This window comes from Hypanus sabinus, chromosome 6 (genome assembly GCF_030144855.1).
Source record: "Hypanus sabinus isolate sHypSab1 chromosome 6, sHypSab1.hap1, whole genome shotgun sequence".
Taxonomy (NCBI): domain Eukaryota; kingdom Metazoa; phylum Chordata; class Chondrichthyes; order Myliobatiformes; family Dasyatidae; genus Hypanus; species Hypanus sabinus.
In genome coordinates, this window is record NC_082711.1 from 177,619,088 (window position 1) to 177,632,220 (window position 13,133).

The 13,133-nt window shown below is 43.5% G+C and overlaps 1 protein-coding gene across 3 annotated transcripts in view; it reads right to left on the minus strand.

Moving 5' to 3' along the window:
• Positions 1 to 11,897, minus strand: part of LOC132396144 (flotillin-2-like) — a 134,948-nt gene extending 123,051 nt beyond the window's left edge. For 2 of the 3 annotated variants that reach the window (XM_059973662.1, XM_059973663.1), the window contains exon 1: positions 11,743 to 11,897. In XM_059973662.1, coding sequence (XP_059829645.1) covers positions 11,743 to 11,791 — 49 coding nt within the window. In that variant the 5' untranslated portion in view covers positions 11,792 to 11,897. The remainder of the gene's footprint in view (positions 1 to 11,742) is intronic. The other variant, XM_059973666.1, reaches the window with a different exon arrangement.
• Between the last annotated feature and the right edge of the window lie 1,236 nt (positions 11,898 to 13,133).

Genomic DNA, 13,133 nt, shown 5'->3' on the forward strand with positions numbered 1-13,133 from the left:
TAAAAGAGTGGCCATTTTGTTAGGGATGTAGGAGGAAGGATTAAATTGATCATGAAGTACATTTTAATAGGTTGGCAAAACATTGTGGGTCGAAGAACCCATACTGTGCAGAACTGTTCAGTGTTCTATTTCTTGAATTATTGCTCACCTCTACCTTCAAACTATATTTGAACCTCAAAAGGAAACACTTCTCCTCAAACTACATCAAACCATAAAGCAAATTCGAAGAGAGTAGAAAACAGTAGGTCACACTAACATTTGCAGAAGAATTAGGTCATGTGGGAGGAAGTCCCACGCTAGGCTCAAGTACAAGAGCAGGGTCAAAACCAAAGTGCTTCACCAAGGGAGTGCTGCAATGTCAGAGGTGCTGCATTCCAGACGATATTCAACTGAAGATCCTTATACTATCACAGTTTGACTAATCATGTACCAGTGTTCAAAGAGCTACCCCAGCATTTTGGTCAATAACTATATCTCAACTGCCAAAAAGAGAAAAGTGCCTCCAGTTATTTATCACACTGCTTTTGGTTGGAACTTGTGATGAGCCTCCAGTGCTCACTATGTTTTAAAGGCCTGAGTGGGAAGTTATTTTATTGGGATACGCATCATAACGCAAACCCAAGAACATAGGAATGTATGAAGATGATCTTGCCTCAGGACCACACAAGACGTGGAAAGGGTGAGCAATTTCAAATTCCTAGGTGTCAACGCCTCTGAGGATCCATCCTGGACCCAACATATCGACGCAGCTACAAAAGCGGCATAACAACGGTTATATTTCATTAGAGTTTGAGGAGATTTGGTATGTCACCCAAAGGCAATCGCAAATTTCTACAGATATACTGTGGAAAGTATTCTAACTGGCTGCATCGCCAAACTGTATGGGGCGGGTGGGGGGGCTACTGTACAGGATCAAAATGAGCTGCAGAACTATAAACTTAGTCAGCTCCATCATGGGCACTAGCTTCTCCGGCATCCAGGACACATCTTCAAGGAGTGTGACCGAAAAAGGAGGCCTTCATCATTAAGGACATCACCCAGGTCATGCCTTGTCTCATTGCTACCATCAGGGAGGTGATACAGAAGCCTGAAGGCACATACAGAATTCAGGAACAGTATTGTGAGCAGTTTTGGGCCCCTTATCTCAGTAAATATGTGCTGAAACTGGAGAGGGCCCAAAAGATATAATGGAAATGATTCCAGGATTGAATTGCTTGTCATACGAATAGCATTTGACGGCTCTAGGCCTGTTTGCACTAGAATTCAGAAGAATGAGGGGCAACATAGAAAATAAGTGCAGGAGCAGGCCATTCAGCCCTTCGAGCCTGCACCGCCATTCAGTATGATCATGGCTGATCATCCAACTCAGAACCCTGTACCTGCTTTCTCTCCATACCCCCTGATCCCTTTAGCCACAAGGGCCATATCTAACTTCCTCTTAAATATAGCCAATGAACCGGCCTCAATTGTTTCCTGTGGCAGAGAATTCCACAGGATTCTCCGCTCTCTGGTGAAGAAGTTTTTCCTCATCTCTGTCCTGAAAGGCTTCCCCTTTATCCTTAAATTGTGACCCCTCATTCTGGACTTCCCCAACATCGGAAACAATCTTCCTGCATCTAGCCTGTCCAATTCCTTTAGAAGTTTATACGTTTCAATAAGGTCTCCCCTCAATCTTCTAAATTCCAGTGAGTATAAGCCTAGTCGATCCAGTTTTTCTTCATATGAAAGTCCTGCCATCCCAGGAATCAATCTGGTGAACCTCTACTCCCTCTATGGCAAGAATGTCTTTCCTCAGATTAGGGGACCAAAACTGCACACAATATTTTAGGTGTGGTTTCGCCAAGGCCTTGTACAATTGCAGTAGAACCTCCCTGCTCCTGTACTCAAATCCTTTTGCTATGAATGCCAACATACCATTTGCCTTTTTCACCACCTGCTGTACCTGCATGCCCACCTTCAATGACTGGTGTACAATGACACCCAGGTCTCGTTGCATCTCTCCTTTTCCTAATCGGCCACCGTTCAGATAATAATCTGTTTTCCTGTTCTTGCAACCAAAGTGGATAACCTCATATTTATCCACATTAAATTGCATCTGCCATGAATTTACCCACTCACCTAACCTATCCAAGTCACCCTGCATCCTCCTCACAGCTAACAGTGCCACCCAGCTTCGTGTCATCCACAAACTTGGAGATGCTGTATTTAATTCCCTCATCTAAATCATTAATATATATTGTAAACAACTGGGGTCCCAGCACCGAGCCTTGCGGTACCCCACTAGTCACTGCCTGCCATTCTGAAAAGGACCCGTTTACTCCCACTCTTTGCTTCCTGTCTGCCAACCAATTCTCTATTCACATCAATACCATACCCCCAATACCATGTGCTTTAAGTTTGCACACTAATCTCCTGTGTGGGACCTTGTCAAAAGCCTTTTGAAAATTTAAATATACCACATCCTCTGACTTCAAAAAATTCTATAAGATTCGTCAGACATGATTTTCCTTTCACAAATCCATGCTGACTTTGTCCGATGATTTCACCTCTTTCCAAATGACCTGTTATCACATCATTGATAACCGACTCTAGCATTTTCCCCACCACCGATGTCAGACTAACCGGTCTATAATTCCCCGGTTTCTCTCTCCTTTTTTAAAAAGTGGGGTTACATTAGCCACCCTCCAATCCTCAGGAACTAATCCAGAATCTAAGGAGTTTTGGAAAATTATCACTAATGCGTCCACTATTTCTTGGGCTACTTCCTTAAGCACTCTGGGATGCAGACCATCTGGCCCTGGGGATTTATCTGCCTTTAATCCCTTCAATTTACCTAACACCACTTCCCTATTAACATGTATTTCCCTCAGTTCCTCCATCTCACTAGACCCTCGGCCCCTTACTATTTCCGGAAGATTATTTATGTCCTCCTTAGTGAAGACAGAACCAAAGTAGTTATTCAGTTGGTCTGCCATGTCTTTGTTCCCTATAATCAATTCACCTGTTTCTGACTGTAAAGGACCTACATTTGTCTTGACCAATCTTTTTCTTTTCACATATCTATAAAAGCTTTTACAGTCAGTTTTTATGTTCCCTGCCAGCTTTCTCTCAATCTTTTTTCCCCTTTCCTAATTAAGCCCTTTGTCCTCCTCTGCTGGTCTCTGAATTTCTCCCAGTCCTCAGGTGTGCTGCTTTTTTTTGCTAATTTATGTTTCTTCTTTGGACTTGATACTACCCCTAATTTCCCTTGTCAGCCACGGGTGCACTACCTTCCCTGGTTTATTCTTTTGCCAAACTGGGATGAACAATTGTTGTAGTTCATCCATGCGATCTTTGTAACATTGAAACCTACCGAATGGTGAAATGCCTTGATAGAGTGGATGTGGAGGATGTTTCTTCTGGTGGGAGAGTCTAAGACCAAAGGGGACAGCCTCAGAATAGAGGGACATCTTTTTAGAACCCAGAGATAAAAAGGAATTTCTTTAGCCAGAGAGTGATGAGTCTGTGGAATTCTTTGCCACAGGCATCTGTGGAGCTATCAAGGATGACAGTAACCATCCAGAACGTGTGGTGACACCTGTGGGCTGCCTCAGCACATCCTTGGTGTGTTAGTAGTTAACCCCAGGACAGTCTGGAGGGTTGTCAAAGGTTACAGCAGGACATCAACAGGATGCAGAACTGGGCTGAGAAGTGGCAGATGGAGTTCAACCCAGATAAGTATGAAGTGGTTCACTTTAGTAGGTCAAATTTGAAGACAATATAATATTAATGGTAGGGCTCTTGGCAGTGTGGAGGATCAACGAGATCTTGGGGTTCATGTCCATAGGACACTCAAAGTTGCTATGCAGGTTGACAGTGTTGTTAAGAAGGCATATTGTGTGTTGGCCTTCATCAATTGTGGGATTGAGTTCAGCTATTACAGCTATATAGGACCTTAGTTAAACCCCACTTGGAGTACTGTGTTAAGTTCTGCTCACCTAATACAGGAAAGATGTGGATACTATAGAGAGAGTGCAGAGGAGATTTACAGGGATGTTGCCTGGATTGGAGAGCATGCCTTATGAGAATAGGTTGAGTGAATTTGGCCTTTTCCCCTTGGAGCAATGGAGGACGACAGGTGACCTGTTAGAGGTGTACAAGATGATGAGAAGCCTGATTGTGTGGATAGCCAGAGGCCTTTTCCCCGGGGATGAGATGGCTAACATGAGGGGGCATGGTTTTAAGGTGCTTAGAAGTAGGTACAAGGGAGATGTCAGAGGCAAATTTTTCCACACTGAGAGTGGTGGGTGTGTGAAGTGCAATGCCAGCGAAGGCAGATACAATAGGGTCTTTTAAGAGACTCTTAAGATAGGTACATGAAGCTTTAAAAAAAAAGAGGTCTATATGGTGGGGACTTTCTAGGCAACCTCTGAAGTAGCTGACATGGTCACCACAACATTGTGGGCCGAAGGGCCTGTAATGTGCTGTAGATTTCTATGTTCTATGTTTCTGTGTTAAAGCAAACGACACATTTCACTTTATGCTTCAATGTACAGCTGCAAGAAAAAGCTTGTGAACCCTTTGCAATTACCTGGTTTTCTGCATCAATTGTTCATAAAATTCATCTAAGTGACAATAATAGACAAATACAATCTGATAAACTAATAACACAAACAACTGTACTTCTCATCAATACTGAGTATATCATTTAAACAATCAGCCTAAGTTCAAAAGAGTATTTGAACCTCAGGGGTAATGCCTTCTACAAAAGCTATTTGGAGTCAGGTGTTCCAGTCAATGAGATGAGATTGGAGGTGTGGGTTGTAGAGGTGCCCTGCCCTGTAAAAAAAGACAAAGTCAGGTTACTGACAGCCTGCTCTTCTCAAGAAAGATCTCTTTATGTGCACCATGCCTTGATCAAAACAACTTTAAGGACCTTAGAAGAATAATTGTCAAGATTCATGAAGCTGAAAAAGGCTACAAAACCATTTCTAAAGACCTGAGTGTTCATCAGTCCACAGCAAGAGAAACTGTCTACACATGGAAGAAATTCAGTACTATGCTATTCCCCCTAGGACTGGGCATCCTGCAAAGATCACACCAAGGGCACAAAGTGCAATGCTGAAGGAGGTGAAAAAGAACACAAGGGTAACAGCAAAAGACCTGCAGAAATCTCTAGAACTTGCTAAAGTCTCTGTTCGTGTGTCCACTATATGAAAAACATTGAACAAGAATGGTGTTCATGGAAGGATACTACAGAGGAAACCACTGCTCTCCAAGAAAACATTGATGAACTGAAACAGTTACATATGGAAGAGTAGTCTAAAATTCCTTCTTACTGATCTACAAGTCTAATCAGCAGCTACAGGTAATGTTTGGTGCAGGCTATTGCTGCTAAAGGAGGTTCTACCAGTTATTAAATTCAAGGGCACACATACTTTTTTCAGCCTGGACTGTAAATGGTTAAACAATGTGTTCAATAAAGACATGAAAAGTATAATTGTTTCATATTAGTTTAGGTAGATTGTGTTTGTCTAGTATTGACTTAGATGAAGATCAGACCACATTTTATGAGTAATTAATGCAGAAAACCAGGTAATTGCAAAGTGTTCACAAACCTTTTTCTTGCAACTATACATGTAATAAATCTGGATCAAAATCTGAAGGATATGGTACGGAAGTCTGAAGAACAGCCTTCTTCCCCCCTGCCATCTGAATGTTCCATAAAGACCACTTCAGCATTCCTTTTTTCCCCACTATTTTATCATTTATAGTAATTTTTCCATCTCTACATCGTACTGCTGCCACAAAACAAATTTCACTTCTTAAGTCAGTGATAATAAACCTGACATTGATTCTCACTTCCACTGTCCTTGTTCGTCATCTTCCTAACAGGGCAAAATTCAGGGAATTCTCCACCAAAAATTATTTACCACATGTACATCAATTAATATAGACTCATTTCCCACAACCTATGGACTCACTTTCAAGGACTATTCATCGCACCTTCTCAATTTCTATTGCTTATTTATTAGGAAGTTTTTTTTCTCCTTTTGATATTTGCAGTTTGATGTCTTTTGCACATTGGTTGGTTGGTCATCTTGTTTGCAGGTTTTTCATTGATTCTATTGTGTTGCTTTGTATGTACTGTGAATTCCTGCAAGAAAATGAATCTCATTGTAGTACATGGTGACATATATGTACAGGTAGTCCCCGAGTTACGAACGCCCGACTTACGGACAATTCGTACTTCGAACTGAGGAAGTCCGCCATTTTAAGTCGGATCGCGATGCCATCTGCCATTTTAAGTAATTGCTGTTGACACTGTGTTGAGTGTTTAACTTTGTATTTGGCTTAAAATTTTCTTAGTAAGATTCACCCTGACCCCACACCCCCGTTCCCCAGTCGGCTGGTGGCACAGTGAGATCAGTGCCGGGCTGAAGGACAGAGTTTCCCAAGTTCGATCCAGTGATAGACCGTTCCTGTGTCAGGTTGATATCAATCCAGTGACTCCAATACCATCTATGCTGGATTGACGTCGAGCTCGCAACTCGACCTCATTAAAAAAAAAACACTGCCACCTCCAGTTTAAATTCCCACGTGGAATATTGTGGATGATCAAATACCCAAACCCAGCACAGCCCCCACTTGTCCCATTTAGCCTGCCTCAATGCTGTGGTCCTTAGGACCCAGTGGACCTCGGGACCCAGCAAAGCTCGGGAGCTGCCGCCCGCAGTGTTTCTGTTCCATTGACGTGAAGCGATCGCGATTGAAAATAAAGCGGAAATAATAAAGCATTTGGAAAGAGGTGAAACGCCATCGGTCACTGGAAAAGCGTTAGGCTACAGTCAGTCAACGATTGGAACAATTTTAAAGGATAAAGTGAGAATAATGGAGCACGTGAAAGGCACTGCCCCGATGAAAGCTACAATTATTACTAAGCAACACAGTGGTTTAATTATTGGAATACATACGTTTCTTTAGTGTTTTATATTCATAGAAAGGTAAAATATATAGTATATACTAAGACAAACGTTTGACTAACTGAAGCTAAATAATACTGGATGTACTTGTTCCAACTTCCATACAAATCCGACTTAAAGATGGACTCAGGAACAGAACTCGTACATAACCCAGGGACTGCCTGTACTTCGATAATAAATTTACTCTTTTTGAAACAAAGTGAAGTGTGTCATTTGCATTAACTAACACAAGCCAAGGATGTGCTGGCGGCAGCCAGCAAATGTCGCCACACATTCTATCAGCAGCACAGTACATCCAGCAGGACAATACAGAACACAAACAAGCCCTGATCCTCCTTCCCTCCCACACACACTTACACAGGACCACAGGACAGGCTGGCTTCGGGTACTATCTGACTTGTAGACTCACAGACTTCCCTATGGGGCTCGCAGATGCAGGCTTAATTAATCTTTGAGCTTCAATGTTCCGTATCAACCCCCAACTTGGGGGGGTGGGGGGGGGGGGAGATCCTGCCTGAACAATTCTGGCACCAACAAAGCCCTACTCTCCCTTGTCCAGCCACAAGATTCAAGATTGTTTAATGTCATTTCCATTACACAAGTGTAAAGGAGAATAAGATACTTGTTACTCTGGATGCAATGCAGCACAAAAACACAAGACAAAGAACAGAATAACAGAAATACAATAAATATAAATACATAAGAGCTTATAAAGATAAGCTATCCATAAAGGACAAGGATCCCAAAGGGGATCAATATCCTTGCAGGCAGGTTTGCTAAAGCTGTTGGGGGGAGTTACAACTAATTTGGCAGAGTGATGGGACTGAGGATGGGGTTGTTGATGTACAGAAATGAGGTTGTGGGGAAGCAGAGGCAGATGATTGGGTGGACACTGGATCACCGGGAAAAGACGCTGGAGAAGTAGTAACGGGGACAAAGAAAGGGCAGATGAACTGACTAAGTATTTTGTGTCAGGGTTCACTGTGGAAGACACTAACAGAATGCCAGAAACAAGTGTCAGAGGGCAAAAGCGAGTGCTGTTGCTGTTACCAAGGAAGAAGTGATCAAGAAGCTGAGGTCTAAGGTAGGTAAGTCACCTGGACCAGATAAACTACACACCAGGGTTCTGGAAGAGGTAGCTCAAGAGATTATGGTCTTCCAAGAATTACTAAATTTTGGAATGGTTCCTGGATACTGGAAAATTGCAAATGTCACTCCACTCTTTAAGAAGGGAGGGAGGCAGGGAAGCAGAAGAAAGGAAATTTTACTCTAATTAGCTTGGCTTCAGTAGTTGGGAAGATGTTCGAGTCCATTATCAGGGATGACATTTTGGGGCATGTGATAAAATAGGCCAAAGTCAGCAAGGTTTTCTAAAGGAGAAACTGTGCTTGACAATTCTGTGGGAATTCTTTGAGGATGTAACAGGCGGGACAGAGAAAGGAGAATCAGTTGATGTTGTTTATTTGGATTTTCAGAAGGCCTTTGACAAGGTGCCACACACGAGACTGCTTACGAGCCCATGGTATTACAGTAAAGATACTGGGATGGATAGAAGATTGCCGGACTGGCAGGAGGCAGAGTGGGAATAAAGGGGGCCTTTTCTGCACAGTAAGAGTTGGGACTGCTTTGTTTCACATTGTATGTCAATGATTTGGATGAAGAATTGAAGGCTTTGTGGCCAAGTTTGCAGACAATACAATGATAGGTGGAAGGGTAGGTAGTGTTGACGAAGCAAGGTGTTTTCAGAAGGACTTGGGCAGATCGGGGAACAGGCAAAGAAGTGGCAGATGGAATATAATGCAGGGAAGTGCATCTTCATGCACTTTAGCAGAAGAAATGAAGATAAAAATAGAGAGAAAATTCAAAAATCAGAGATGCAGAGGAACTTGGGAGAACTCGTGCAGGATTCCCTGAAGGTTAACTTGCAGGCTGAGTCGGTGGTGAGGAAGGCAAATGCAATGTTAGCATTCATTTTGAGAGGACTAGAATACAAGGGCAAATATGTAATGATGAGGCTTTATAAGGCATTGGTCACACCATACTTGGAGTATTGTAAATAGCTTTCAGCCCCTTATCTAAAAAACAATGTGCTTGCTTTGGAAAGAGACCAGAGGAGGATCATGAAAACGTCCCCTTGGTTGAAACGGTTGGTACACGAGGAGCGTTTGATAGCTCCGGACCTACACTCACTACAGTTTACAAGAATGTGGGAGGGATCTCATTGAAACATATCGAATATTGAAAGATCTGGACAGGATAGTTCCTATAGTGGGGGGGGGGGGGTCAGGGACCAGAGGGCACAGCATCAGAATAGAGGGGCATCCATTTAGAACAGGGATGAGGAAAAATTTCTTCAGCCAGAGGGTGGTATATTTGTGGAATTCTTTGACACAGAACAAATCATATTTAAGCTGGAGGTTGTTAGATTCTTGATTAATCAGGGCAAAGGTTATGGAATGGAGGCAGAAGAATGGGGTAGAGAGAGAGAGAGAATACATCACCCATGATGAGATTGCCGGAGCAGACAGACAGACATACTTTATTGATCCTGAGGGAAATTGGGCCAAATGGTCTAATTCTGCTCCTGGTTCTTATAAGCACAGGACTGTCTGCAAATATGATGACTGACAAGAAGTGATAAAGTAGTGGTGGGAGGTGTGGAGGTGGGTTAGTGGGTCGAGGTGTAGATCAGCCTTACTGCTTTTGAGTATGGTGGTCCTGGCATGGATGTTATGTACCCTCCTCCCTAATGGGAGTGGGACTAGCACTCCATGAGCAGGGTGGATGGGATCCTTCATGATGTTATTGGACCCTTTTCCAGCACCTTTCTGTATACAAGACCTCGATGATGGGCGGACTAGTACTGGTGAAGCACTGGGCAATTTTGTCTACCCATTGTAAAATCTGCAATACAGCATTTGAAACTGACGGGCACAGTGCAAATTTTTAATCAGTTCAGAGATTAACATTTTCTTTACGAGTCATGGAGGCGTGAAATGTACGTCGGTATGACAGACTGGAAATTTCTTCCTTAACTGCAATGCCTTCAATGGCTTCTTACGTAACAGATGGTGAAATCCGAGGTGTTGAAATGAAACCCAAATCATTGCTTCGCACTGTATTGAACGGTTTGAACAATTACCCCGTAACCTCATTTATCACTTCCTCCAAGTGGAAAAATACTGGACTTGTGTAGTACTCTGGTCTACAGTCAATCACACATCTGTAGTTACACACCCTCCATCACACATGTCAACCACATAAAAATCACTAATCGTGTGCTATATTTTGTGCACACAAACATGATTTCACCACAAGTAACAGATTATCTATTATTCAAACGCCTCAATCCCAAAAAGGATAATAATGACAATGCAGAAAAAAATTATATTGTACAACCAACTTCTCCTGCAGGCTTTTAAATCTCTAACCAGAAAATGCTAAACCTTTCTTGCCACTGAATTGAACAATGGAAAGTAATCATTAGACAACAACAAAAAATAAGAAACATCCGAGAGGCCCTGAGGGCATCAAAGGTTATGAGGAAAAGGCAGGAGAATGAGGTTGAGAGGGAAAATAAGTCAGCCGTGATCAAATGCCAGAGACGACTTGATGGGCTGAATTCTGCACCTGTGCCTTACAGTCAAGTTCTAACATACTCAAAATGCCGAAGGAACTCAGCATGCCAGGCAGCATTTATGGAGGAGGATAAATCAAAAATGTTTCAAGGCGAGAACCTTCATCAGAATGGGAAAGGAAGAGGGCAGAAACCAAAAGAAGTTGAGGGGGGATGGTAAGCTGGCAGGTGATACGCGAGACCAGGGGGGGACAATGAGTGGGTGAGGAGGTAGGTTTGAGGGTGGGAGGGTTGGGGAGGGTGAACTGGGGTGCTTGGAGGGAGGGTGGGGGAGAGCTGGGGGGCGGGCTTGGCAGGAGGGTGGGGGTGAGCCGGGGGGGGGTGCTTGGCGAGAGGGTGGGGGTGAGCCGGAGGGGTGCTTGGCGAGAGGGTGGGGGTGAGCCGGGGGGGGGGTGCTTGGCAGGATGGTGGGGGTAAGCCGGAGGGGGGTTTGGCAGAAAGGTAAGGGTGAGCTGGGGAGAGGGGTTTGGGAGGAGGATGGGGGTGAGCTGGGATGCAGGCTTGGCCAGAGGGTGGGGGGGTTTAACGGGAGGCTGGGGGTTGAGCTGGGTGTCAGGGTGAGTGGGGAAGGGGGAAATGGGAGGGGTGGATGAAGTGAGAAACTGGGAACAGCTAGGATGAAGAATGATAAATGGATAAGGCTGGCACAACATTAAAATGAGGACACTTAATTCCTCTCCATAGATGCTGCCTGACCTGCTGTGTTCTTCTAGCATTTTGCTCTTGATTTCTAGCATCTGGCTTCTGTTCCGAAAATAAAACACAAGTTCAAAAGAATTATTAGAGAAAACTTTAAGGATAACCAGTGCGTTATGAATAAACTAACTTTACGTTACAATATTTTTTTAAGTTTGGGTTGAGCCCAAATTCCCCAAAATTGTAAGGGGCGCAAGTAAAGCAACTGGCGGATCGAGTCACTGATGCGCCCCAAACCCCTTCCAAGATCCAGACCCCAGCCCTACCCCGACCAGCACCCCGGACCCCGGACCCCAACCCTCGGCTCCACCCCTTTGCCCGTGCGGCCTAGCGCCCCGGAAATTGAACCCAGACCCACCTCCCTGGATCCCCACCACTTTACCTCCCCGGAGTCTTTCCCTCTGCTCACCCCAGCGGGAACACTCCACCCCCGCCAGCTCAGGTTACCTGACACGACCAGCGCTTCGTTGGGTCCCACCGTGTGACAATTGCCCATCTTCGCCGCCCGCCTCTGCCCCTCAACGCCTCACAACAACAAGGCGCAGGAGCCGCCCAACGCACTCGTCGCTCCACGCCCCCTCGCTGTGGAGCGGAAGACACCGCCACCGCCGTTGTCCCACTAAAATAATTCCCACGGCCAAAGGAGTGCGGGGCACAAGTTTCTGCCCCCATCGGTGCTTAATTAAAATCGTCCCTCCAGCCAAAGGAGAGCGGGGCGGAAGTCTCTGCCCCCATCGTTCCTCACGGCCAACACGCTTGCGAGGCGGAAGTCATTGCCTTTGCCCCTACCGGTGTTACCCAAACATTGCACCGGACAAGTTTGCAATTCCAGTGTCAATTGCTCAACGAATAAGTTTCTACATTTTGAAATTACTTAATAACGGTCGATCGTTGTTTATTATTTCTGCAATTTCTCACCGATAATTACTTAAAATTACTTAATAACGAACGACTGTTGCTTATTATGTCTAAAAAGGTCACGATTCCTATTAAATCCCTTCTTCATGAGCGCTTTACCTCTTCCATCTATCCCCTCCCAGTTGCTTTCTGCATCTCTTTTCCCCACCCACCTTCCTCTTCACCTGGTTTTACCTATTACTTTTCTTTCCAGTCCTGATGAAGGTCTCGGCCGAAAACATTAACTGAATATTTCCCTCCATAAATGGTGCCTGACCTGCTGAGTTCCTTGAGCATTTTATGTGTATGGCTCTGGACTTAAAGCAGAATCTTTTGTTTATCTTTCTTAAATCTTTTCCCTGGGATCTCCCTGTACTGATGTGTTGAAATCTCCTGTATTCATTATTTTTAATTAACTCGGTTCCTTCAACAAATCAACATTTTCGTACAAATTTCTACCTATACATGTATTTAAATAGTAAATTATTAAAAGCATTGATACTGGAAATAAAAACTAAAAAATATGTAATTATTTGTCATCTGATAAAGTGCCTCTGCCTGAAATATTAACAGTTTTTCTCTCTCCATGGATACAATCTGACTTTCTGAATGTGTTCAATATTTTATGTTTCTATTTCTGTTTGTAGATAATCACTGCCCATTTATTCATTGCCTTTTTTAAAGAATCATAATCAGGTATGTGTTGTGAAATGTGTTAACTTAACAGCAGCAGTTGAATTCAATACATGATAATATAGAAATAAATAAATTGATTATAGTTAAGTATATATATATAAAAAACAAATAAAGCTAACCTTATAATATATATTGCATATATAATATATATTATAAGGTTAGCTTTATTTGTCATATATACATCGAAACATAGAGTGAAATGAGTCGTTTGTGTCAACGACCAACACAGTCTGACGATGTGCTGG